Here is a 27,647-nt window from a genome sequence, read left to right as displayed (position 1 = left end):
GGCGCGCTCTCCATCCCGGATGCCCGAGAGCTTGCTTCTCCGCCAATGTATTTGCAATTAACGATGCAATCCCAGCTCCCAAACGTCCAGCACCAACCGCAGCCTCCCCAGAGCCCTCCGGATTCCAGCAGTGCTACCCTACGCTGACTTTATAGGGCCGTGGCTTCCCTCCTGCAGCGTCAGCCGAAGGAGGTACCCGGGGGTTGCAGAGGGGGGGGAAGAGCAGGAGCGAGGGGATGGGAAACGCTCCCCCGACTTGGCAAATCGAAACCGGCACGGAACGAAGCAGCGGCTTCGAGCGCTGCCATCTGCAATGCTCGCCGGCAGTGCTGCCGCGCTGCTGGCGGGCATTATTGCTGCTTCGCATCTCGCCGAGGCTGCCCTGTTAATGAGGGATCTCGCAGGCAAGCTCTCGCCCCCTCTCTCCAACTCCAGCTGCTCGGCAAAGAATAGCTGCCTGTTTTTTGCCAGCCCCACGTGCGAGCACGGTCCTGTCCAGCACCAGAAAAAAAAACAAACAACCCTCCTTTGCACCAGAGCCAAGATACAGTCTCGGGATTCAGCCTCGAGGCAGGCTGAAAACCCGTAGCTGATGGCTCAAGACCGTGCTGGGTGCTCTACATCTCACAACCAAGGCAGAAACCCGTCCAGCCTCCAGCACCCTGCAGTTCTCCGGGCTCCAGCTCCTCCCTTAGATCGGTAGGGAGGTGGAAATCAATGAGAGGTAAAAAACCACCCCCATGCTGCACAGGTGTGGGGAACATCTTTATCTGAGCTTGCCCACGAGCCTTGGTTTCCCCCTTAAAGCATAAAACAAGCCCTAAGGAGGAGGGCTTATTTTAACCCACTTTCAGGTACCTGTAAAGCCAACTCTAGACCTGATACTGATCCCTTAAGACACCAGTAAAGCAGAGCCATAATTCACAGCTTCGTAGAGATGGTTTTCAAGATCCTCTAAGTTCACTGCTATTTCATCAGCATGGAGGTTGAAGAGCTTATTTCTATCTAGGAATAAATGTCACTTGAGCAACCAAGAAAGGAAATGACAAATACTGGAGGGGGAGGAGAACAGGTAGAGCCTGGTAACACAGTTATGAAGACAGAAACGTTACAACAACGCCTGAAATAATCAAAGCTGGGAACATCCGTGAAGATCCCTGATAACGCAAAGGATTCGGTTTGGCAAAAGGAAGCCTCGAGGAGACCAGATTTTCAGAGCAGCTACAGCCAGAGTTTTCCCATTCGCTATTTTTGCCAAAGCGATAGCTTCCACGAGCCACAGAGCTTTCTGCCCGCAGAGAGCAGCCCTGCCCACCACCACCATCACAGGCCACCCGGCACCCCCACCAGCAGGTCCCAACCCCGCGGGGACGCGGCAGGCTGCGACAGCCGTCTCGCCGCCGCTTTCGGATCGTTATTTGGGTACTTGGGTGCAGTTTCCGTTAAAGGAAACGGAGCCAGGATGAGCGAGGACCAAGGGAGAGAGCCCGTACCTTTTTATTATCCACCACTTTATGGATGTAGATGGTTGCTTGGGTGTATTCACGCAAGTCCCGCTGCTGTTGGCATAACAGCCCTTCTCTGCACTCTGGACAGAGTTCTGGGGAGGCACAAAGGAAAAATGCATTTAATTGCTTCAGCTCCTTGGAGACACCTGCCCAACGCCTCTCACGGTTAACCCGGAGCGGCTCACATAACCAGGGGCATCTGCCAAGCTCTGTGTTTACCACCGGTCCCCTTAGATCTGACCCTTTATCCGAAAAAGAGCCACTTCCCAGGGAGCCGGCACCAATTAGCAAAAGAATAGAGCACAGACAGCGGCAAAAGATTCACTCACGGGGCTCAGAGCTGTAAAGCGCGCTCTCGGGGTCCGCCCCGGCAGCTTGCGTTCGGGTGATTTTGATGACGTGATCCACGACAAAGAGTTTTTGAATCCTCTCCCACTCGCTGGGCCATATTAGAGCTATACTGTGCAAAGGAACAAGAACATGCTTTATGATATGGAAAAGCCAAACTCCGAGCTCCTGAACAGCCTCCCCTTTTCTTTTTAGTCTGGTAAGGAAAGAAAAGCTGCAAAATCAATCCGTAACTCCAGCTACACGGGAGGGCCTGTACGCCCAAGATAACAGGGAAACAGTAGCGTGTTATTAGTGACGCTGTTCTGCGCCAGTCATGCCGGAGGGAGGATGGAGGAGGAGAGGAGTGGAAGATCTGCTACTTTTAGTTCTGCATCATTGCAGAAGCAATGCTACGGAGCATGAACTCCAGCCCAGCGTCCAGCGCTCCGGGGGCAAGTCTCACGGAAAGCAAACCGTAAGGAAGCCGGATGTTTCTACGCCCCGGTCAAATTCAGGGTAGTTTATTGTTAGGAACTAGCCAAGCTGAAGTAAGCGCTCTTTTTTCCTGACCCGGCATCCTTCGACAATGTAGGTCTTGCCTTGCATGAAGGCTAAGGTGGGCCTGAGAGAGCATCTGTGTTACTTTTGTTCAAGGGAAAGCATTTGCTCGTGTTGCTGCAGCTCAGCGAACCTCCGGGAACGTTCCCCGAGGCTCGCGAGAGACGAAGGCACCTGGCAAAGAGAGACGCGTGAAGAGAAGAAACTCACAGTTTGGAGTCTTCTTTGGTCATGGAAGCGTAGGTGAACATGAGGCCCCCGTGGGGGCAGAGAAGAGCGCTGTTTCCTACCGAGGACACGGGGCTGCATCGCGTCGGCCTCCTGCGCGGGCAAAGGAAAGTGGTTTGCAAAGCTTGGTCAGGTTATTTCACAAAAACTACAACTCTGCAGGCAGCCACAAAGAAATCACAGGTGAATATTTACAGAAGGCATTCCAACAGGGAATATTAAACTACTACCAACGAGGAAATCACATCTGCGTTCCTCCACGTTGCAAAATTACTCCCCTATCTAGCGGAGATTTCCATCTCCTACCACCAGCAGCCCATGGAAACAGGATTGAGCGGTGACCTTTGCCTATAGGATACAGCTCCAGACAGATGAAAAAACTAATCAGGTTACTATCTAATCCGACCATCTGGTTAAGACACGGTAAACAAGGAAATTCGGTTTCTTACAACGTATCACAACTGATACGAGTCCTGCAAAAATCAGCTTCCTTGTTTCCACAAAGGCAAACCGCAGGTAACTACACACCGCACTGGGATTCAAAAGCAAAATCATTATCTACAGCCCCCCCCAAAAAAGGAATAAAAAGCACTAAAAACCTCAAACAGAGTTACCTGACAAATTTCCTCCATTCTTCTACAAAGAACTGCGAAACAATATACAGCTCATCTGTCTCCTGGAGGTGAAAAGAGAGAAGAAAAAGGATCTTTTTTAATGAATCCAACAATAGAGAAGCGATGACTTTTCAGCTTTTTCTGCAGTGCTCGTTCTCTTCGAGACCTCAGCGTTCTTACCATGACAACTCCATCCGAGCGCGCTGGGAACGCCAAGTAAAATAATTTGGGATCAAGTACTAAGCACTTACATTACTAATCTCATGTTTATTACAAAGTTAATTTAGCTTTAGATCCAATTACCTTTAATTCACAGCGGGAAATGGTCATTTCCCCTGGAGCAGCTAAGACTCCCCAGCACCGTGTTTTCTCTCGCCGGGTACTCGGGGTCTAAAGCAGACGCATCTCTGCGCCCCCATAGGTGTGGGGCGAGACCACCCCAACCTGCCTCGTTTGCTTCACCCATCAACATCCAGAAGTTTCTCCTTCCGGCAGCAGCGCGGATGCAAAACCACGGCCGTGCACCCTCACGAGGCAGCGGTTTTAGGATAAACCATTCTTCTCCTCTCCCAACTGATTTGCCATTAGATAGTCTGCTCCTGGACAAGAAGGCACCTGGATCCTAAGAGCTGGGTGACAAAATCATTTCCGTGCTCACCTATCCTCACCACTTTACCTAATGCAGATGTAAGGACTCGCTCCATCTTTCTGCAAGAAAATTCAGCACACCTGAGGAATATATATATATTTTTCTAATCTCCCTTCATCTCCTCTAGGTTAAACCGCTCTGCTTCGCTTCTTCCCCAAACCTCAACTGTTTTGGATCAGGAAAACTCAAAAAGCTTGAGGGAAAGATCCTCAGCAATTTTTTTATCAGGCTCCCGTGGGAAATTCAAAGAGAGTGGAGGACGCATCCTTGCTGCCTGGAGAGACCCTCATATTTCGAGCTGACCCATGGTGATGGGCTCCAGCTTTCCATCACCTACTCCAGCTACAAAACCAGACCCAACCAGACTCTACCCTTAAATACCGCCGGTAGGACCCGTCAGCTCTCCAGCTCAGCACAGAGCGTTTCCCATTTAAACCCTTTTGGGGCTCCCCGGTTCCGAGACGTGGATCAGTGCTGATCTCAATATTTAGTCACGGCTGGAGAAGGCACCCGAGAGCGGCAGGCTGCCCTCACACGTAGGAGCGACCGAGGCAGATACCTGCCAAAGCAGCTTGGCAGGATCTAAGAGTCAATCATTAATCAGCGCCGCGAGATGTCTGGGAGCCAAGGCGTGGAGCCAACAGCTTGTGCCACTTCTTTTCAGCTGCCTTGAAGGCCCAAGAAGGTCCTGGAGAGCTGCACACTTGTACTGAGGAGAAGCTGGTACGAGAGGTCTTGCATGACCATCGCTCCCATTTGCGGGGCGTCTGAGTTTAGGGAAGCTCCCCCTGAGCTCTCGGGATGTAGAAGGATGCCGGAGCACGGGTGAATTTTGTCTGACCAGCAGCAAAAGCCTGGCCTGCATGGGAAGGCAGACGGAGGGTGGTGGAAAGCAGCCTCCACCGGCACGGCCGCACCGTTTCGGTCCTTCTAGGGGCGGATGTAACCACAGCAGCAATATTGTCGCTGCTTATCTAGCTGACTCTGGGCCAGCGACAGCTATGTTGGCACACGAGCCTTTCTCGTGTATCTTTAGCAGGGCTTTGTGCCAGCACAGCTAATCGGGGGAAATCACACCTCGGCACAACACACGTGTAAGCTCCGCTGGCACAGGCTTCCCAGCGCAGGCACGGTCTGTCGGACCGAGTGAACCATCATCAGGCAGTCTCTCTCACAGGCGAAATAAAATTTCTTAGGGAGAGGGATAAAAGCTAATAAAAACCTCCCCCAAGCCCCGCTACGTCCCCCCGGTCGCACTCCTTCCTGTACCTGAGGCCAGCTGCCCAGGCAAGGTCTGCATTTATCATGAAACAGGTTCTGGAGAGAAGTCTTCTGCTCGCTGGCCATCATCTTATGCAGAGCTTCGTTTTCCTCCCCTTCGCGCTCCAAAATCTGCATGAAACAGTTATTAGACCACAGCTTAGTTCCTAGCTGCTATTAAAAGGTGACAGTACTTTTCCTCCACTGCACTGGGTCGCGTTAAAAAGAAAACCAGAAATATGACCGTGTATTTACGGTCAACAAAAGGGTAACATTATTTGGTATTCAAATACCTTGCACTGGGAACAGCACTCTCTGTTATTTGGGAATTCAGGGGCCTTTGGAAAATATTGCTTGAGTTTCTCCCAGGCTTCCTTTGAAACCACCCTCCGTTCGTTTTCGGATATACACAGGTCACCTGTAGAGAGAAAGCCAAGAGAAGGGCTTTGCTCTTGACGCGCTCAGCGATGTTTTGCAGCCCTAACTAGATTTAAGAGATTACAGGGTATAAATGTGGGGGAAGATATTCACACACTTATCAGCTAACACCGCGTCAGCAAAAAAGAGTGCGACTAATACACAAAGTCACCTTCAACTTCTTTATCATTTCCTTGTTTAGACAGGAAAAAAAAATAATATGACTTTAATTCATATAAATGTCCTTTAGATTCCCAAGAGCGTGAACCCAAGCAGCTGATCAAATACAAGCGGCGGTAAAGAGATGCTGGGAAAAGCAAGGACAAGCCAAAGAGGGCACAGAGCTACCGTTGTCTGATCTTGGCTATCCATAGCTCCATTTTTATGGTGACTCCATTTACCAAGCTGCAGACTAACCCTATGCCCCATGAAACAGGAGCCAGGTGCTTTCCGCACCCTTGAAAAAACAAAATTACCACTGTATCATCTCAGATGGCTTCGCGTGCCCTATCCACGCACCTTCAAATCTGGAAAGGACAGATTGTGCACCCTAGATCTGCTCTAGGGAATAACTGGATTCCAAAGATACGAAGCAAGATTTACCAGCTATCCCCCAGGCTACTTGCCTGTTGGATTATTTATCCTGATGCTCAAAACCCCCCCAAAGAACAGTTTAGCATGAGGCATTTGTCATTTTAGCGACAGCCGTAGCAGAAAGGTCACGCTCACGCATTTGGACGCCACGTGTATGCATGACAACATGCGCTCCGGTGGACAAACAAGGCTTGGGAAAACTGGAGAAGGCGAGGGCTCGGGGATCCGACCAGCCGTCCGCTCACAGGCTTGATGATCGCCAAGGGGAAAACACAACCCTATCTCCCTACGAGAGAACAGCTGGGAAGTCAAGGCACGGCCGTGCTACACGCCGTCGCAGTGAGAAATAGGAGGAACAGTCATTGCAACACCCAGATGCAAACCGGATTTGGATGTGGTATGGGAATATTCATGCCTCAACGTGGATTTCACCAGCAAGAGGGAAGCGAAACAGCAACTGTGAAGTCGTGGCGCCGAGCGGTGTCCAGCAAAGGGCACGATACCTCATTATCTGCATTTCTATAGCCTGAAGAGCTACAGAAAGACAGGGAGAAAAGGTTCCTTCCTCCACACCCTCCGGTAGCTCTTTAACATTACATGCAGCTCCTCAGCTCCATGGACCCATCAGCTCTCCTGGCTCCAGCCAAGCCTGGATTTCTGCCAGCCCCCGAAGGGAAAAAATAGCAACGCTCCCCTCCCGCTTTTCCTCTAATAAACAAAGGTCGGGCTGGGCTGCTTCGATGCGGCACTTGGCCACTTGTTCTTCATCAAACACGATCAAGTGGCCCAGCTTTACCATATGAGGAGGCAGGACCAGGCTGCTTTCCAGAGCCAGCGAGGATGGGGAAAAAAAAACCACGCTTGTACAAATAAGTGCCTTGACACCGCATGATTAATGAAAACAGATTAATACGCTGTTGAGCAAAAGAGGTGGAAAAATCAGATCTGGGTGTGCAGGGAACAAGTGATTTGCCATCTGGAAGATGATGATCCTAACCGCTGCTGACCCTGTCTCCCCCTCCCACCATCCAGGGACGTGTTTTGGGCACAGACATCAAAGAATTCTTAACTTGGTATCTGGAAAAAATTATTCAGTGGGGTCAGGCAGCTACTGGAGAGCGAGAAATTGCAGCAAAGATGCAAAAGGACTTCTTAAGGGAACACCCGGATGGCATTTCCGGAGGCCAGCCAGACCTCACAGATAAAGCGCTGGCTTTTCCAGAGCCTACCATGAAGGCAGGAACTTCCTCCACCACAAAATTAAGGCTGTATGACCGAGACTACAGATTTGCTGATACACTCCAGAGGGAAATTTTAAAGGTGGAAAGGTTGTTTTCAGCGAGTAACGGGAGGTTAGCTCAAGACAATGAAATCTGACCTGCCAGCGGCCCCCTTATTTAATACTATTTATTCTGATATGACCCAAAGTCACAGATCAACTAGCGATTTACCAGCATAATATTTTCAAAGGCTTATTGGCCTATTTTTATCATGTCTGGCTACATTAAATGTTTCATCACCACGGTGCATGCTTTTATTTAACAGCAGCAGTCTCGCGGCAATGGGAAATACGGCGTTCAAGGCTCTGAAAAACAGCTAACGCAGTGACAAAGTGCTTAAACACTCTGCTTCAAAATGAGGCTTTATCAAGCCATTACTCTACATCCTTGATTAGCCTTGATGACAGGAGGTGTGTTGCTAATTTATAGCATGTTTCTTTCTTACTAGGAACAAGACTGAGCATCCCTGGCAGGGAAACCGATGCCTCCAAACAGGAGCTTACTAGAACAGAGTTGTGTCTGGGAGCGACATACAAGCTAAAAAAGTGAGATTTAAACAACAGGGTAGCCAAGGATGTAGCTCATGAACCGTCAATTAGCAAAACACCTAACACCGGGTCAAACCCTTATGTAAACGGACAGCAAAGCACGGCAGGTTGGTAAATCGATATCCTTAGCGGTCCCAGTCACTGGCAGATAAACCCATGTTTCTACAGTTGTTAGGTAAGCGCTCCTGTTTTCATGTAAACCGAGAGAACAAATGGATACTCTCAGCTCCCACCTTGACAGATTTACACCATCTGTTTTTCTCCTAATACTTTCCGAGCTTCCAAGTGGCTGCAGATCCTTGGTGCTGCCCTCACGCCATCGTGTCGCTTCGTTAGCGAGAGGAAGAGATGCTCGCTTCCGCAGCCCAGCATTTCCTGCAGCACCCAAGCATCTCAGCGCTTACACCCCTTTCACTGCTTTACAAAACTTGGACTGTAACGTGATAGCGCTCGCAAATAAAAGCTGGAAGTTTGAGTGTCAGGAAACACCAGGCAAAAGAGAATTAAGTGCATTTCTTCAGTAACTGCTCATGTTGGCCTTAGATGGAGCAAAGGCTACAAAGGTTAATGTCTTGAGCAATGGGCAACAAGAGATATATTCAGCTCCATCCCCCGTAGAGACTTACCATGTGGGCAAACGATGTCTTCATTAAAATTTAACTCCTCTTCCTCCTCTCTCTTCTCTTCATTTGATTCATCTAATTAAAAACAAAACAGAAAACCCTAGAAGATTGCACAGAGTTCCTCTTCCAAGGAAAGGAAAAAAATCTTGGGGGGAAAGGAGCATGGCTCCCTTTCAAACTGCAGCAAAACCCTTAACCCAAGGGAGACTCTGGAAGCAAATTTGTTATTCTCAAATGTCTTGGCCTCTGGGCAGGCGGGATTACAGCCTACAGGCCATGTAGGAGTGCTTTGAAGTGCGTGGAGCACAAACTGGTCCTTTGTGAGATTACAAAGAACGCATTTGTTGCGGCTAAAACACCACAGGGGTTCGCTGCTCCTAAAGATCTCCGAGTTTAACCTAAACACAAGTCGAGGTAAGAACGTAGGGAGCAGAAGCCTTCCTCGCAAAATATTAGTCCGCTCTTTGCCTTGAGGATACTGATCTAAAACAGATGCTGCCTGACAAACTAAGGGGGAGCCCGCCAGGGGTTTGGCAAGCCCCACATTAACGTATAAATTATAGTTAAGAACCGTAGCTCCATAGACAGAAGCGCTGGCCACTGAATTGGAGCATCATAAACACAATAATGTGTTAGTAAGAGTCTCTAATGACCTGCCTAACGAGCAAGTTGGCTTGCGAGCAATTCAAGTGTACTACTGGGAGTTGCAACCTGTTGTGAAACCAAGGTCACCACTGAGGAATGACGAGTGGTAATGCAGCCGAGAAGTACCCTTTTCTCAATGAATGCTCCACCAGCAGCGCCAGCTTACAGTATTTCAGGAGGGCTGCGGTATCTGGTGTTCTCTTGAGCCTTCAACAAGCTCAAGATCAATGCCATTAGCCGATCATCTCCACTTTCACTCAAACAAGCTTCTTGCCCTCAGTTCCCAATCAAAAAGCTCAACAAAATATCCAGTTTCCAAAGGTTTAAAGAGCAGAAGGCAAATAAAAAACCCCATCTATTCTCACAGACTCATGATACGGGCATAGAAGAGACTCTAATTCATGATTTTTTTTTTTCCCCCCTAGGCTGTGTTTTGCCAGAGCTGCTTTACCAGCTGCGCTGTTTCATCCATAGACCTTCGCAATAAACATCTTCATCCCTTCCCCAAGATAATTTTCATGTTTCTTCCTCCCCTGTGCTCTCTCATTCAGATAAAAGCGGATGAAAAGATCATGTGTCTGGGGTGGTAATTTTACACAGCTTTGTAAAACTACTTATTACCTCATCTTCTCTGGGTACGAAGATCACCCAGCAGTTTTGAAGCTTATCAAATAAAAAGCTCCTTAAATGAAGGAGCTTTTTATCTGATTTATTATCCTTCCCTCCCTGCTCATACAAGGGAAGCAAAACAGCTACAGGAACACCTGACGTGTCTTTTGTTAGGAGCATCAGTCAGAGCTGGTGGGTCTCTACAGCAGCAGAACTACCTTTGTTTTGTGCATTTCCATTCATTTTTCCATTACTGTGCTCTGCGTCTTCGTCTTGCTCATTTAATTGTTCCAGAGCCAACTGACGCCAGCTCCGCAAGGACGCCTTTCCAACCCAAAACCCGTCGTTCCTGCAGAGAGAGAACAGCGCAATGCGAATCACAACTCCGCTCTCCTTCGAAGCCCAAACAGTAAAATCCTTAGGGAAAAGCTATTTAAGCACTTCTAAAAAAATCTCTGACATCATTTGAAAGCATCGGGACTTACATACCCCTTGACTGTTATCTTCAGCAAGTTCGTAACGGTTTTGTAGTCTTCGTTTAACTGGTTTTTCAGTCGCAAGATTCGACACCTTTCCACCACGCAGTCCTTGCAAAGTGCTTTGACTGGGGTGGGGGGAAAAAGAAACACATTTTATTGCACAATTTCTTACACGCGTGGCTGAGCTTCTCCCCGGTTTGAACGTGCTCAGGCAGGTATGTACCAACTGTCCTGCCTCGTGACTGGAGATTTCACATGCAAATGAGGAGATCCCTGGGGTTACCGCTAGATCAGGCCACGTTTGAAGCTTAAATAAGTGTAAAACGCTTCAGATGAGGTGCTATCTGTTCCACTAGCTTCACAGCTCCCTGCCGCTGGTATCAACAGTTTGCAATTACAGCTGCGAGCCAGGTCACGCCAACGCAGACATGGGATTCAAAAGGCACGACAGTTTAGGCACATGCAAGAAAAAAAAAAACCCTTTATCACAGCACTTTGCAAGCTAAACCGAGAAAAAATAACAACAACAACAACCCCTCCTGCAAAGCTACAATGGACCAACAGGAGCTGGGCATGTATTTTCATCTGGGAGCAAGAAGGTCGCACCCAGGGAAGCAAGTCGGAGAACGCAGCGCGTCCATCCATCCCTCCCAGCCGTACTCAACGAGAAAACCTGCAGGCGATCTTCCAGTTGACTAATAAACGTTGGCCTGCTTTTTTTTTTTCCCCCCCACAAAGGCTGCCTGCGTCACAGCAGTTTCTGCTGGTTACATTTCTTCCCCATAAGCTCTTAGCAGGAGCTGAGCTAATTTGGTCTCAGTGGGAGTTATTGAGCTCCTTTATAAAAGAAACTAAGCCTGGGGCTTGATTAAGAGATGCCCAAAGACTGTAGGGGCTGGGCTGACCCCAAAAATCAAAACGCATGACAGATGCCTGCAACACAAGCACATGGGCTAACAGATATGTGCTTCCCTCGGATGAGGCAGCTCCGGACAGGCTAGAGGTGAAAGACAGTAAATGATTTTCTTGGCCCGTGCACGTCCGCGCTGCTCCGGAGCGCGGGCTGCAGGCAAGAGGCAGCACAGATCCGCACGCTCCACGGAACGCTGCCCACGCAAGCTCTGTAGGTGCTGCAGGCACGGAAAATCGTTTTGAACAGTCTGGGGGGGTTGCATGTACAAGTTTTGTTACTTTCTAGAATCAACTTCATAAAACCATCCAAGTATTATGTTTTCTAAGCTAAATGCACCATTGCTTTCTCAGAAATTCCTCCACGCACAGCTCTTCCTAGACAGAGCAGAACTCAGGTCTGAAAGAGACCCTGCAATCAGACTAACTGTATTTGTTTCAATGCCAACGTAATTAAGCAATATTAAAAAAACAAACCACCAACACTTGGAAATAAGAGCGCAGCACAAAAGCTATGCGCAGAAATAAAGTTACGATGATAAAGGATGGCTCAAAATGGGGCTAGGACCAGAACAAGGCTCTAAAACACGTTCAGCACATGAGAACGTGACTTGGGAGAGGGCATTTTCTGGCCCACACATGAGAACGTGACTTGGGAGAGGGCATTTTCTGGCCCGCACATGAGAACGTGACTTGGAGAGGGCATTTTCTAGCCCGACGCCTTACCATTCAGCCGGGGCCCTCCTCCATATCTCCTGTAGAAGAAGTCGGCCACATACTCTGATATCCTCTTCATAATGGATATTTTATCCGGATGGAGTTTGCCATGGGAGCACAGGCAGGCTGTGTTATCTATAGGTTTTGGAGGAGTAGACTCATCCAGCCATTTCTGCAACCATTCGAGAGAGATGAAGTCGTACGGGGAACCTGGTAGGGGAAAAACACGAAGAGAAACAAGCCCGTACGTGTCAGCTAATACACAATACAGCAGATGGTATTTTATAATTACTCTGATATTCAACAGTACTTTTAAAGATTAACAGGCTATCACTGTTGATTAAATCTCTGCAGTACAAGTTTTCAAACATCTAATACAGCTTCCCTCATCCAATTGCCATCTTGGTATCGCAGATTTAGAAGACAGGAGCCACGCGAAATTAAGATATGCAAGAACAAGCGGTCATTTTGAATTCAAGCAATCAATATGAAACAGCAGAGCACTCCAAGCAGGAGTGCTTTCAGACTGCTGAACCTTTAGGGGTTTATTGGAGAGTAGTTGGGGAAAGGGGAAGGCTTTCCTATTGTCCATCGAGGGACAAATATACTATTTAAACTACAATCACACATTAAAAGCTCTTTCTATGACGGAGCAAGCTCATCCGGTTAAATTAGAAAATAAAAGGCAACAACAGCAAAGAGACGAGGTCAGCGTTCGCCCCATCCCTTCAGCGCCCAAAATTTCAGTGTTATTCTGGGCTGCTCTTACAACTCCAGGCAAGAAACACTCGCACGTTTTAAGATTTACAGTGCAAATGGAAACTCGCTCAAATTTTTTAGCGTGAGCGTTATTTGTTTTTTTGAAACAGAGCGGCAGGCTCGCCCTTGTTTGCTAAAGGAGAAACACCTCGCACAAAGCCAAAGTTCAGGAGCGGGTCAGCGTCTGTATGAGCGGTGAAATAGCTTTGGGTGAAAGCCCTGTATCTCGATCCCGAGATGCAGTAGTGATGTGGAAACCCTTCTGCGAGATGACTCGGAAATTAAGAGGAAATTAAACCCATTCTGCTGACGTGAGGAGGGCAGCTCTGAAACCGAGGGGAAACGTAACCGTTAGTTACATTTATCAAATGAACACAAATCCTTAATGTTTCATACAAAGGAGCAACAGAGAAGCTACAGGAAAATACTTTGTCCTCCAGCTTGCACTGGATCTTTGTGAAACCGGGCTTCAAACCCTCCCTCCTCTGCAGGATAAATCAGCAGTATTTTCATCTTACACAACACCATCACAGATACACAGCCATGACCTCCAGAGAATTGCAACGCTGTCAGAAATGGTTTGCTAGTTTGGGATGAAAGCTGCCTCCCATGGAAAGTACGTTTTTCTGGGGCAGGCTGCACAAAGCTGGCAGAAAATGTCTCTGCACAGCTGCAGAGAGAGTCCCGAGCTCCTGCGGGATCAGACCCAGAGCAGCTCTGGGATAACGCCGCCTCCAGCTGTGCTAGCAAGCTGCTGTGCCCAGGACGTGCCCAGCAGCAGGTAGTGGGTGCCCTCAGGGCAGCGCTTCAGGTCCTGCCATCCTCAAATTGGGGCAGAGGAGCTCTGCCTGCACCTGTAAAAATCATCTTTTTGAGATTTATTCCTCTGTCGCGTTAGAAACGCTGAGAGCAACCTAGCCTGTTTCTGCTAAGGGGGAGAGAAAACACACCGGAGTTGTGCTTGTTGCTCCTTTTTAACGGTGACTCATGGCAGATTCATACCTCCACCACAACTCTGATTTAACGGGGACGTTTTAGCACCGCTCAGACTTGGGGGGACTCGGCAAGATGAGCTGCAACACTCTCCTGTTTGTGAGTTAAGCGCCCATTCTCTGCAAACCCAGGTTGGTAAACTGAAGAGGCAGACATTTACGGGAGCTGAGAAGTCTGCTTTTCGGCTACTCGAGTCTCACTGCTGGTTCTGAGCATTGAGCAATGAATATTAAAAAGCTAAAAATCAAATTGTCTAACAGGCTACACAGTTAAAAGCATTTTAAAGTCTTTAATTACAAACGTCCTGGAGATTTTACGAGTTGCACGTAGTGGAAAGAAATTCCCCACGCTGGATGGACAGAGCAAGTGCCCCTACGCTCGTTTTGAGGGAGACAGGAGAGAAAAACAAGGGGGGAAATAAAAAACGTTGTGCTCAGACATGCTAAGGTGACAAGACACAAGGAGCAGCAGGAAAGGATTAACCCCAGTCACTCATTGGACGGACTACGAAGCTTAGACACAGGGCTTCGAAGCACTGGCGGGGATGAATCAAATCATTTTCTGCTGGAGGCCAGGCATTCTCATACCCTGTTACCTGCCGATTAATTCGGATCAACAGCTCCCAACCTTGACGTGAGTTGGCAATTTGAGACTGGCCAGTTACTCTGCCTCGATGCTACTAACTGCTAACGAGACGAGCTGCTCACCGGGCAGAAGAAAACAGTCACGATGCATGGAAGCACACAGGAGACTGACTGATGGGGAAGGAGCAAGAGGGAATTAGCGACGCCAGAGGCCATTAGAATGAGGAAAAAAAGCAGAAAAATAGGTTAAGGCAGAAAAACAAGAGAGGGAAAGCAAATCCTAAGCATGCACACAGCAACAAAAGACAGCGATAGCTCTCCTCTTCTGAGCAGGCTGCAGCGAATGCCTTCCAGCTAAGCATTCAGGCCACAGAAGCGAGTTGTGGGTTAGTTACAAAACATTATTAATCTTAACAACGGTCTACTACAAAATACTACCACAATATCTTACAGACCAGCTTCAGCGGGTAACCTTTTGTAGAGCTCCTTCACCTCTTCGTGTTTGATTTTGCCTCTGGCCACGCTCTGTTTGCGCATCTCAGCCATTTCGTTGCACCACTCCTCAAACTTGCAGTTATCGCGCTCTACCAGCTCCTGCAGGAAAGCTGTTGGGAAAGAAGAAAAAGCCATCATTTCAAGGAAAAATACCAATTATGTTAATTATCCCTGTGATCGGTTATCTGGGGATAACAAGCAAGCCTAAAAATTCCCCCACGCAGCTACCAACACATGAGGTCTTTCCGAAAGCCAAGCGCAGGGACATTGCTCTCTCCAATATTTATGGTTGTAGATGGTTAAGTGCAGCTATCTGGCGCGATACAACGTCGCTCAAGAAAATAATTTACTCAGGGTTGGTTGCTGCGTTAAGAGAAATCCTTTGCTTGCTAACGAGCCTACGCCAAGTGCTGGCAGTCGTGCGAAGTGCAACGGGGTTTGGTGAGAGGCTGCAGAGCCAGAGCACGGCAGGACGCTTTGCTGCCTGCTTCAATCCCTCCCTGCTATTCCTCTCGCTCCAGCCATTTCTCTGCCTCCCACCGAGAGCAGCTCCTCTCTGCTGCCAAGGACCCGTCATTCCCAGGGCAGAAGCAAGAGCTTTTCACCCTATGGATACACCTGAAGCCTGTCCTGACGTGCAGCCCCACGAGTACGCTCGATCTCAGCGAGAGGGACCGAGCCCGTTGCAAACCCAAGGGCAAAAAGCCCTCAGGAGATGGGAGATAAACCGGGGCAGATCCTGGTGTCAATGGGAAGGTGCGGGGAATGGGAATTTTTGTTGCCGCCGGTGGAAAAAACCCAAACAAACCAAACCTCAGGAGGGTAAAAAAGAAGATAAAACACTTCCCTCACAGGGCTGGTGTAACAGGGGGGGAAAGCACTGCTTATCTGCAGCCTTTTCCTATTTAGCAGTATTTTGAAGAGCTAAAATATTTCCAGAAAGGTTAACACTTGTGCAGCCAGAGAGCACAATATCCACCTTGGGAGAATACACAGTATTAAAAAACAACCAGCTTGACCCCCTTGAGGTCAGAGCCAAGTTACGTCTCTCCACTGTCCCGGAAAAGCCGCTTTTAACAGCATCAAAGCAAAATGCCTCAAATTTACAGTTGCATGAAACCTCCCCGCAACCGCACGGCTCGACTGCTGCCCTTCGCTCCCTGTTCCCTGGCAGGCTTCCACGTGAAACAAAGGCAACCACAGGGCTGCACAGGAATTTGGAGCTGGGTGGAGAGACTTTTGCCGAGTTATTGTTTTGGGCAGAGGGGTAGGAGGAAAGGGAGCGCAAGAGAGCTCAGGAAATAGACTGAAAATGCAGATCTGAGGCAGGAATTAGCACTAATTCCCAAAGCTGTGTGGCTCGGAGGATGGGTTTTAGTGGTGGTGGGGCTGGGAAAGGTTTGGTGCTGTTATTAGGGGGTAAAAAGCTGTATGATTTACCCCCTCTGCATCCAAACAGCGGAGGTCCAAAGGGGATGCGCGACCTCCGCCGTTCCTGCTTCGCAGAAGAGGGAAGAAGGTGGAACACACCTCCATCCCCATCAGCACCAGGGGCCTAATTAATACTTCTAATCGAGTAGCACGCAAACACGAAGCATCATTAAATCCACAGGCCAAACCTACAGGGATTTCTGCCACCCCCAGTAATTCTAAAGCAAGACACGAACGCGCTCATGCAAAACTCCTGTTAAGGGCTTGCATCCTCTTAGTTTCAAGTCGTTTATTCTCAATATGGCAAAGATTAAGCACTCGCAGAAGAAACCTGACATCTGTCAGGATTATTCACCTCCAGCACAGTACATGCACCGCCAATGACATTTAACCACGCTCTTCTCCTTCGCCTTCAGGAACCTGAGCGGTTCCTCTGGGATCCCGGCTGCTAATCCCAATGCTCCCGCCGCCTCACGCGGCTCCTCCTAACCCCTTCCCATCTCGTCTCGCTGGTTAAGATAGCGAGGTCTGAGCAGGCACAGGGGTGGGATCATCAGGCTAGTATTATTTCAGTTCTAGGAAAGCCCAGGGGTTTCACTGGTCACAACACTGAGTTGCCATGCGGCAACTTTGGGGGCTCATGGACAGCGGTCAAAAAAGGGGCTTCGAGCAAAACCCCGACTCCTGGCCCACCTGGACCACCACAAGACGAGATGGAGAGGCCAGGAGAGTCAAAGCTCACTTACCTGGTACTTCGACTGTCAGAGATTTCTCCCGGGTTTGCAGCCTGTATACCAGCATGTAAGCATTGCGCGAGCAGTGCGTCCCTTTCCCGCACTTAGGTTTACGAGTCTGGGATTTAGAAGGTTCCGCTGTGGTACAGAAGGCAAAACATAATAAACACACAAGCTCGCTTACTGATTCTCCGTTAACGGGACGAGTTTGCCACCTAGCCGGCTTCCCTCTCCCTGCTGCGCTCTGCCAGGCCTCTTTTTGCCAAGCACTGGGCTTGGCATGAGCCAAAATAGTATCCCGAAGAAAGACCCAAATCCCTCCAGCGTTTCTGGAGGCAGGGTAGTTCAAAGGGACTAAAATTAGGAGCCTGCTCTGAACTGCTCTCTACAAGAGCCTTTCTTCTCTCCCCAGTTAAACCTCACCGAGCCAAAGGCAGCTCTTGCAAAAACATCCTTTCTCCCCTCACCTCTTGTTCTGGCGTCCTGACACCAAAGAACACCGTCAAACCCTCAGGGGAGAAAAATCTTATTTACAGGTGATTGCGTATGTGAAAAAACACGCGCCCTTCTGTTGGGCAACAAAGCTTTTAGGGAGTGAACAGCAGCGGAAACGGTCATGTCAGAGCAGCTGGTGGTGCGATGTAAACTCGTGTTGCAAAAGTTGCTGTTTCCAGATAGACTGCTGGGCGAGGAAAAAACACTTCTCTACAGCTGCAGCTTCAAAAAAAGCAACCATTCTTTTAAAAGAAAAAAAAAACTCAAGGAACTCCATAGGTCAAACTCTAAATGAAACACTGAAATATTAAGAAAATGGTCTTTCCCAAATTCTGGAAAAATTCACGTGCCTCTCCCACCACACCGTCCAGGGGACTTCCTAGATGATCTTTATTTGCATTTTCTCCAAATATTTTCTAAATTGTTCCCATCTGCGTGGCCAGGCCGCAGGACTCTCCCCCACAGCAGACCTCTGCTTTACGTTACCGACCTTCTCCTGCTGTTGCATGCATTTGTAACACAGAAGAGTCTCAGTTTTGCTTGGAGTAGGCAAATAACATCAGCACTTGATAAAAATATTAAGGCTCTCAGCCTACAGCGGCTTCTAAACACGCTTTACTTATATTCTTCACGCAGCCTTGTATTTCAGCAAGAATACTTACTTGCGGTTAAGCATAAACCTTTACAAGATCGAGGCCACAGCGGTTTATTTGCATCTAATTTTGCTAGGCTGGGTAACTCGGGAGGTTAAAAAGAAAGGCTGAGAAGCTCTTACTTCTTCCTTTTGGGGCTTATTTTCCTATCTTACACCACTAGATGTCTAGCCAGCTTCACAATTTGGTTGCAAGCAAGCGGTAGTCAAACATTAACAGGATGACAAAGCTGCTCCGGTGGCAGCCAGCGTTTATGTACGTCGTGATGAAATGCAAGAAGGTGTTCACTAGCAAGAGAACTGAAAATAAAGCGGCATCATGCAGATGCGTGCACGGAAGAAAATGGGAGAGGGAGGCTAATACCCCACGCCTGCTCGAGGGCGTGCTCAGGCTGACGTGGCTTTACAACAAACTAAGGGAGCAAATACATCTGAGGGTGTCTTTTCATTAAGCTGTTAATTAAGGATGCTTTAAAGAAAGACAACATGTCATAAAGTCCAATTGCAGCAAAGCACGGGCATCCTGGTGGGCCAGTGTTTCTGGGAATGGACTGCTTGCACCGTCAGTGAAATTTCTGGCATTAACTCCCCCGTTTCCCGATACTGTAAAGCATCTTGCACTAAGGACCACTGAGCGACTGCAAATCCGAGCACTCAAAATGCCAATTTAACGCTGAACCACTCCTATATATTGACTGCAGACCGAGAAACCCACAGGTCCGGCCTCAGCCCAAGCTCTCCAAGAAATCAAGACCTTGTCTTGTCCAGGGAACATGGTTATCTGGGCAGCACCAGGACACCGGCACAAGATGAGCCAACAACAGCAGAACAGAAGAGCACAAAGGAGAAGTAAAGAGTTCAAAGTAAAAAGGCTATTTTGGTTTCCAAGCCATTATTTGGATCGAGAATTTTTTTCCTTTTTTTTTTTTTACGGAGACTCTCCAAGTAAAACACCTCAGTGGAAATAAAAACATAATGTGTTAAGGAAACTGAAAGTAACCTCGTTATCTGTTCCTAAGCCTCCTTTTGCACACCGGCCAAGGAAGCATCAACTTGCCTGTCTCATCCCGATAGGCAACTGCTGCCCGAGTTATCGGTGTCTTATCTGCTGTGCGGCAGGCAAGAGAAATACTAGAGCAGAGGAACTGATCACGAGGTGTGCGTAAACACTCACACGGGGCTGAAACGAAGAAAATCTGGCTGCAATTAACAGAATTGCCGCTTCACACGTTACTCCTAAGATGTGACAGTACGTGTAGGAGCATTTTTGTTTTAAGAGTAACAGGGTCTCCACGTATTCAGCCTCCGTGTTTTTGGTGAAAAGAGTTATTTTAAAAGGGCACTCACAACTTAAAGGTTTTACCTAGATCTTCCTCAATCCCCAACTGCAGTTTCTTCCCCTCCATCTTTTCTATGTCTTCGTCGTTAAACTTGTACCACTCGCCTGTCTGCGGATCCTTCACGTGGGCGATGTAGTGCCCGGAGTACGCACTCACACCGCGGTGTATGAGGACGGCACTAAGTTCATACACGTAGACGCCATCTGGAAGGAAAGCAGCAGTTATGGAGCACTCTGGACGAAACAGCACAAATCTTTTCTTTCCTAGCACTTAATGTTTTCGCAAGGCAGCGGACAAAGACTGCACTTGAACTCGCATCTCTCCCAGACCTCGTTAAGTGGGTTGCGGCTTCCACAACCCACTTAGCAAGGCAGTTATTTGAAACGTGGGCTTCAAACAACTCTTGATGTAATTTTCCATCAAAAAGGGGATTCAGAGGAGATCTCCTCTCATCTGCCGAGGGGCGGCAGGTAAAGTTAATGAAACACAGCACACAAAACTCACTTTTTTGTTCCATAAAAGGCTCCATGTCAAGCAGCTCAGAGAAGCCGATGTAGGTGTTGAGCTTTTTCTTATGGCCAGTTTGTCTGTGCGGAGGCAAAGCTTTGGTTCAGGGGAGAGCAATAGCAGTTCACACCTCAAAATAACTCCCCTTGAAACCCACCGAGCGTCCCCAGAGCAGCCCACGCACGCACTCAATCATCAATCTCTCAAATCAACGCAGAAAGAGCAGAGCAGATGACTTCCCAAAGAGCTTCCACGCAACCCAGGGAGCTCCCACTTTAACAGCGTGCTCTCCAGCGACAGGCTTACCTGTCAAACACGAAACGCATCAGCTGCAGGTTGAGCGTGCAGGGAAGACTTAGCAGCCTGATCTTCCTCGTGGCATTCTGCTTACTCTGACAAGTTTCGCAAAAATAACGATTGTCCCCTTCTAATTTTTCTTCCTGAGCGGGGAGGGGAGGCAGAAAGAAACATCTTGAGAACAGGTTACCACTGAAAAGTCAACCAGTCCAAGCTACTCAACAGCTGGAGACTGAAAAGCACGATAGTTATTTTAACCATTTAAGTCTCTACCCAGCTGCTTTCCAAAACTAATCTCTTAGTGAAAAATGCACGCTAATAAATGCGCTTTACAGCGTGGCCATAGTGGGCTGCTCTCACTTTAAGGAAAATTTTAGACCAAATCAAGCCCTGTTCTCAGGTCGCTTACAAGACTGTCAGGTTTGCTCTCCACTTGACTGCGTTGGTTTATACGGAGGGCTATGGAAAACGAAAATCATTAAATCACCCTTTTACGAGCTCACATGGACCAAGTTAATGTAAAGCCACACTTAAGCCTGGAAACTACAACCCTCTTGTGCTCAGCCAAACAAACATCACCTTGTAAGAGTCGCTGTCTACGCCTAAGTAGATCCAATAGCAGGATGAGGCCAGGGGAGAACCCCAACTGCCCTAAACAAGGTCACCGGCTTGTTTCATTTGAAGGAGGAGCAGAGAAACTTGAAGTTCACCATTTCAGGATTTTAATGCGGGTACACAAACCAGTCTTTTTTCATAGCAGACCTTCCGCAAGCAGAGCAACCGGTTTGCTGAGCGCATCAGCGAAGCCACTGCCCAACCGCCAGACAGCTCAGGTACAGAGTCACGTTTCAGGTTAGTTCTGCCCGACATATTTTTTAGTTGAATCCACACCTCGAACCTTTAATATGCCGGATCTTAAGATCTAGGCAAATTTTCAAGTCGAATTAAGAGCACTTGCAGCTGTACCTGCAGCTATTCCTGGCCTTTTCTAGTATTTTTGAGAGCACGTTTTAGAGCGGGGAATGTCTCCTGCTGCTATGCAGATGAGCACCGATACAGAAAACACAAAAAGCAGCCATTCTCCCGGCGCTATCCATGACAAAGCTCGCAGGGACTTTTTGTCAGACCTCGGGGGACTTTTTCCCCAACTTTGCTGGGAAAGTATTTTAACTAAACATGCGACTTTCAAGTGCTCTTTAAAGCCCTAACATGGGGTTGTGCTACCCTCCTGTCCTGAGCTTGTGCTACCCTCCTGTCCTGAGCCACTCCTTGCTCGCACGGCTCATTTTCTGGGTCCGCAGAAAAAAACATTTCCTTTTGCATGTATCTCACCCAGACAACTCAGAGACAACTCACTCTCTTCGCTCCGATACCAACCTCAAAGGCTGTTAATTGACAAAAGGAATTAAAACACCTTGTTAAGAATAGCAGGACTGAAAAAACAACGAGCTCATACCTTAAGAAACTCCGTTATACAGTCTGTCAACTGCTTGTGCCCTTGGATGTTTAACTCCAGCTCATAAAATTTAGACACGAGTTTGGACTCCCTGCCACACTGGTTGCAGCTAGGATTAAAAAAAAAAAAGACAAAAACACATGAGGTCAGTCCACTGGTTCATGTGTCTGAACTCCCCATCCACTAGTAAACTACTCCGTGAGCTATAAAACCAGGAGAAAAAGTTGTTTAAGTCAGAGTTAACGTGGTTCGCACCTCTACACCACAAACACTCTGCAAGAAGGTGGTAACGGGCTGATAGCATCTACCAGGAAAACCAGGAGCACCTGCTTACAACTCGCATACACCATTTTACATTGGTTTTGAGGTGAAATCCACGGCTCTCAACACAGGAATGAAAATACAACACCCGAGTACTTCATTTTCTGGCTGCAGGACTTTACGTTCCATTAACTCACTCGCAAGTTTAATTGGTAAATTTTCATTAAAGGATTAAAAGCAGCTGGAGAACTGCAACACCACCACGCGCACAGAACCAGGGAACCTAAAAGCTAAAAAACCTCTTACAAAATGTTTCGGCAGAAGCTTACCTGCCTGCTCCGGTTGTTAGGAAAGATCTTTCCCCCCTCAACTTTTTCTAAAACATTTAAATATTTACAGAAAGGTTCTTCCTGAAGACCAAATACTTACACCGTGACATAGGCGTACTCTCCACAGAACTGCTTTTGCACTATGTTTCGAACATCTGGGTTTTTTTGTTTGGATAAAGTATCTTCCAGCAGCGACATGAACAGCTTTGAAAACTCCTGGGCATCCTGGAAGAGAAAGCCAAGTCCGTTAACAATACGCCCAATCACAACCTTGTCGCTAATTTACCGCAAATTACCCGGAGCTCTACACACAGGCTGCACGGAGGCTCCGGCGTGCACTGAATAGAAAAAAGACCCGTCGGGAGAACTAAAGAAAAAGAGGAATTTGCCTAAAAGGAGCAGGAGGCCCCCAGCGTGAGACCACGGTGTGAGTTAACCTGGCTGCCGGCCAGCCGCGCCGGGTGGTTTGACTTCTGCCCCGCTCCTCGCAGGGCTCTGGAAGAGAAAAAAAACCTCCTGCTGAGTTTTCTATCCCGTTAATGCTCGTTTTTCAAAGCTCAGCACGCAATACAAGCTGTCCCTACTTGCATTATAGGTGAGAGGAAAAATAAAAACACCCCAAAAATGAGAAGCTGCCCTGTGGATTCATCCCCTCCTGCAGGACTTGGGAGCTTCCCCACACTCATCTCAGGGCCTTCCTCTCCCACCCTGGCTCTCCTTTCCTCTCCCCTTCTGAAAACAAAGGGGCTTTGGCCTCTCCCAGCTGTCCTTTAGTATCACAGGTCAGTAGTGACCGCTTCCTTCCCCTCCCGCATCCTCCCGAGGAAACGTGCGCCGGCGCTCGGGTTCTTCTGCCAACAATCTCTCTCTTATTTCTCAAAGTGTATTTTCAAGCCTTGCCCTTCTCCTGAGCCCTCTTCCACTTCGGTGAGAGCCCCACAGGACCCATCTGCGGCGCTCGCCCCTCTCTAACCGCGCTTTCTCTGCCCCACACGCTCGCGTTGGACATTGGCTGGCTCTCGGTGACCCAACCAAACGTCTTCTCGCCCTGCAAGGGCCCTTCAAACCCCACTGAACTACCTACCGCCATGTATTTTCCTGCCCTGGGAGGAGCAGCCCATAAAGCACCTGCGAAAAGACCCTCCTGGCAGCTTCAGCTCCCACCCTGCATGGTTCCGGGGTCGATCAGGCACTAACAACACTCCCTATCCCCATCCCATCGCTCCCGGTGCTCCTCCTGATCTCCATGGGCTCCTCCTGATCTCCCACACCGACGGGGAGAGCCCGGAGCACCGTTTCTCCCTTTGCGTTTGTACCAAGCAGCAGAGATGCTAAAATAACATAAAAGGGCAGTTTCACGCTGCTTTAAAGAAGGTAGTTATTCGAGTGGCGCATCTCAAACCTACCTGCTGCTGTCCCGTGTCCAAGCCCAGCGCTTTGACAAACCCAGAGGGATCGATGTATCGCCTTTTGCTGTTCTGCAGCAAGGCGAACAAGTACTGGAGGTGTTCACAAATGGTCTGAGGCTCGTAGTCTATTAAAACAAGAAGTTGCACAAGTTACAGCAAGTAATTCAAGGCAAGAGATAATTATTCCAAGTAATTTGCTTGTTCCTTCTTTGTATGGGTAAATTTGACGATTAGAAATGATTTTTAAAAGCTGGTTTATATTATCATGAGAACGGAAGCGGTTCATGTCAGCGATGACAGCGAAGTCCCAGCACAGGCCAAATATCACAGAATCATTTAGTTTGGAAAAGACCTTTTAAGATCATCGAGTCCAACCGTAAATATCCCACAGTGCCGAGCACGAGCTGCAAGCAAAGACTTTAAGCAGCGTGCACCGATTACCGGCAGCAACAGCTTATTTACCCTAAATGGCGAGACATCATTTAAAAATACCATAAAAACAGAATCAGAAGAAAACAGGCGGCTGCCCTGACCCAGAGCGCACCTATAGCGCCATACCATACATAAAGGTATGTCACTTGAGGCCGTCGCATCTGCTGTGTGGGCAACTGGGAGCCTCATTTATACCAGGGACCCAAATTTTCACCCTCCCATGGGACGAATGTGGCTCCACGGTAGTGCAGATCAGTCCCAACCCATGTGCTTCCACCCCCAGCACCATCATTAAGCTGGGAACCAGTTTGGGAAGCGGCCCGGCAAGAAACAAACCCAAATCAGATTTTTCAACCAGATCAGATCACTCCGATTTAAGAAATGACTCGGGTAAAGGTTGGTTCACTCCCAAAAGCCGGGTGATGGACTCAAAAACAACGGCGTGGAGATCAAATGAATAGTTGTAGCTTCACCCATCGACTCTGCCGATAAACGTTATCCCAAAGCCAACGCCAACATGTAAAATTTTAGGAGAAAATGAGCAAAACCACTCCCGTTCACAGCTTCCACCCACCTTTGTCTTTCGGGATGCCCTCTCCGGTCGCATACTCGCTGCAGGTGCTGGGACACAAGTAGAGGGCTTGTCGGAGCTCCAAGTTAAGAAACCACATCTGCAAGAAAGTGTTCACGTAGCACGTGGCGCCGAGGTTCGTTAAGCCCACGAACGCGTTCTGGCGTAAGAGAGAAAGCAACAGTCATCACTTGCCGCTGCGGAGGAGCAAGCAGAAATCCAGCAGTTGGGGCGGCCACTTTACGGCTGTTTGTGGGGAAAACGCCGCTCCGGCATCGTACAAACAGCCGCATCCCAAACTCTCTGGCTACAGGGAGACACGAGGTACCACCTCCCCTCATCCCCATCTTCCCCCTGGGACCGGGAAGGACAGGGGATGCTTTTGGAAGGGGGTTCTACCTTCTTGCGGCGCTCGCAATTGGGGTCGTCGATGTTGTGGAAGCTGTTCTCGTCTATCTCGCCCAGCCAGACGTGCTCCCCGATGCCCACCAGGCAGTTGGGGTTCCCCCGGCAGTTCCTCCTGTAGAACCAGCACCCGCCCCAACTGTCACCCCCAGCAGAAGGGACGCTGTTGCCCCTTGAGGGGGTGACTGTGGGGGATGAGGACAACAAGGGGGACCTCATAATGCTAAACAGCATGAATGGGGTGGGACAGCGATCCCCCACACCCCCTAAAAATAGTGGTTAGAGAAGACGAAGGAGATCCCAAGGGATGCAGAACTAGAGGGGCACAAAAAGGGGGAACTCAGGGAAGAGTACAGGACCCAGGGAGATCCCCTACATCTGGGGAGCCAGGCAGGGAGAGGGGTCACCGAAAACTCTGGGCTGGGTCCCCTACATGTGGGGAGCCAGGCAGGGAGAGGGGTCACCCACAACCCTGGGGGAGTCCCCGATATCTGAGAAGCCAGGCAGGGAGAAGGGTCACCCACAACCCTGGGGTGGGTCCCCAATATCTGAGGAGCCAGGCAGGGAGAGGGGTTGCCCACAACTCTGGGGTGGGTCCCCTACATGTGGGGAGCCAGGCAGGGAGAGGGGTCACCCACAACCCCGGGGGAGTCCCCGATATCTGAGAAGCCAGGCAGGGAGAGGGGTCACCCACAACCCCGGGGTGGGTCCCCTACATCTGGGGAGCCAGGCAGGGAGAGGGGTCACCCACAACCCCGGGGTGGGTCCCCGATATCTGAGAAGCCAGGCAGGGAGAGGGCCCCCCGCAACGCTGGGGAATGGGGGTCCCACAGAAGGGAATGTGGCGGGGGTCCCAAAGAAGGGAATGTGGCGGGGGTCCCAAAGAAGGGAATGTGGCGGGGGTCCCAAAGAAGGGAATGTGGCGGGGGCCCCACAGAAGGGAATGTGGCGGGGGCCCCACAGAAGGGAATGTGGCGGGGGCCCCACAGAAGGGAATGTGGCGGGGGTCCCCATCGACCCCGAGGGCCCCAGGAAGGGCGGGGTGCTCCCCCAGCCTCCGGGGAGGGCGGAGGAACGCGGGGTCCCCCCCAGCCCCGGGGGGCGAGGGCCCCAGCGAAGGGAAGGGGGGAGCCCCCGAGCCCCACGCAGGGGGGCGGGGGGGAGGCCTGGGGTCCCCTGCGGCCCTGAGGGAGCAGGCCCGGGGCGGGGAGGAGGCAGAGGGCCCGGGGGCGGGGGGGCCCGGCGGTACCGGCAGGCGCCGCGCTGGCAGGGCTCCAGCCCGACGCGGTAGGCCGCTTCGATGTGCTCCTGCGCCACCGCCTCGGGCGCACCGTCTCGGTCCAACGCCACGCCGCCTTCTCCAGCTGCAACCGCGGCGCCATGGCCGCCACCGCCCCTCCCTCCCTCCCTCCCTCCGGCCCGGGCCTGCCCCGGCCCCGGCCCGGTCCCGGTCCCGGTCCCGCCCCGGCCCCTCCCGCCGCCGCCGCCGCCGCCGCCGTCAGGGCCGGTGACGCCACGCGCGCGACGCGCTGAGGGGCGCGAGGGGGTGACGGTAACGGGCTGCGACGCGCGACGCGCCGGGGGGCGGGGCCCTGCGCACGGCGCGGGAGGCGGTTGGCCCCGCCCCCGCCGGCCGAGCACGGGGGGGGGGTTCTGGGGGGGGGTGTGGGGGGGTCTGAGTGTCTGGGGGGGGTCTGGGGGGGTCTGGGGGTCTGGGGGGGGTGTGGGGGGTCTGTGTGTCTGGGGGGGGGTCTGGGGGTCTGTGGGGGGGTGTGGGGGGGTCTGTGTGTCGGTGTGGGGGGGTCTGTGTGTCTGGGGGGGGGTCTGGGGGTCTGGGGGGGGTGTGGGGGGGTCTGTGTGTCGGTGTGGGGGGTCTGTGTGTCTGGGGGGGGTGGGGGGGGGTCTGTGTGTCTGGGGGGGTGGGGGGGGTCTGGGGGGGGGTCTGTGTGTCGGTGGGGGGGGGTCTGTGTGTCTGGGGGGGGGTCTGGGGGTCTGTGGGGGGGGTGTGGGGGGGTGTGTGTCGGTGTGTGGGGGTCTGTGTGTCTGGGGGGGGTCTGGGGGTCTGTGTGTCGGTGTGGGGGGGTCTGTGTGTCTGGGGGGGGTCTGGGGGTCTGTGGGGGGTGTGGGGGGGTCTGTGTGTCAGTGTGGGGGGGTCTGTGTGTCTGGGGGGGGTCTGGGGGTCTGTGGGGGGGTGTGGGGGGGTCTGTGTGTCAGTGTGGGGGGGTCTGTGTGTCTGGGGGGGGTGGGGGGGGGTCTGGGGGTCTGTGGGGGGGTGTGTGGGGGTCTGTGTGTTGGTGTGGGGGGGTCTGTGTGTCTGGGGGGGGGGTCTGTGTGTTGGGGGGGGGGGTGTGTGCACAGTACGGGCCCAGCACCTGCAGCCTGCCCCCCCATCCCCCTCCCTGCACCCCCACACCGTACCCCCCGAAGCCCCATACCCCCCCCCGGACTCTCATACCATTCCCCATAACCCCCATACCATACCCCCATACCCCAATCCCCCTGCACCCCCATAACCCCCATACCATACCA

The 27,647-nt window shown here is 50.5% G+C and overlaps 1 protein-coding gene across 1 annotated transcript in view; it reads right to left on the bottom strand.

The window, feature by feature from the left end:
• Window positions 1–26,500, bottom strand: part of USP48 (ubiquitin specific peptidase 48) — a 30,862-nt gene extending 4,362 nt beyond the window's left edge. Inside the window, 22 exon segments of the mRNA XM_059829984.1 lie at window positions 1,494–1,600; window positions 1,838–1,968; window positions 2,607–2,717; window positions 3,239–3,300; window positions 5,157–5,279; window positions 5,441–5,565; window positions 8,613–8,684; window positions 10,082–10,212; window positions 10,353–10,467; window positions 11,978–12,178; window positions 14,760–14,909; window positions 16,977–17,102; window positions 19,475–19,654; window positions 19,956–20,038; window positions 20,265–20,398; window positions 21,712–21,820; window positions 22,402–22,526; window positions 23,708–23,835; window positions 24,717–24,873; window positions 25,113–25,233; window positions 26,368–26,437; window positions 26,440–26,500. Of these exon segments, the coding sequence (XP_059685967.1) occupies window positions 1,494–1,600; window positions 1,838–1,968; window positions 2,607–2,717; window positions 3,239–3,300; window positions 5,157–5,279; window positions 5,441–5,565; window positions 8,613–8,684; window positions 10,082–10,212; window positions 10,353–10,467; window positions 11,978–12,178; window positions 14,760–14,909; window positions 16,977–17,102; window positions 19,475–19,654; window positions 19,956–20,038; window positions 20,265–20,398; window positions 21,712–21,820; window positions 22,402–22,526; window positions 23,708–23,835; window positions 24,717–24,873; window positions 25,113–25,233; window positions 26,368–26,437; window positions 26,440–26,500 (2,622 nt within the window).
• Window positions 26,501–27,647: the final 1,147 nt, after the last annotated feature.

Source organism: Gavia stellata, chromosome 27 (genome assembly GCF_030936135.1).
Source record: "Gavia stellata isolate bGavSte3 chromosome 27, bGavSte3.hap2, whole genome shotgun sequence".
Taxonomy (NCBI): domain Eukaryota; kingdom Metazoa; phylum Chordata; class Aves; order Gaviiformes; family Gaviidae; genus Gavia; species Gavia stellata.
The sequence above is the reverse complement of the archived record's forward strand: the minus strand, read 5'-3'. Positions and strand labels throughout refer to the sequence as shown.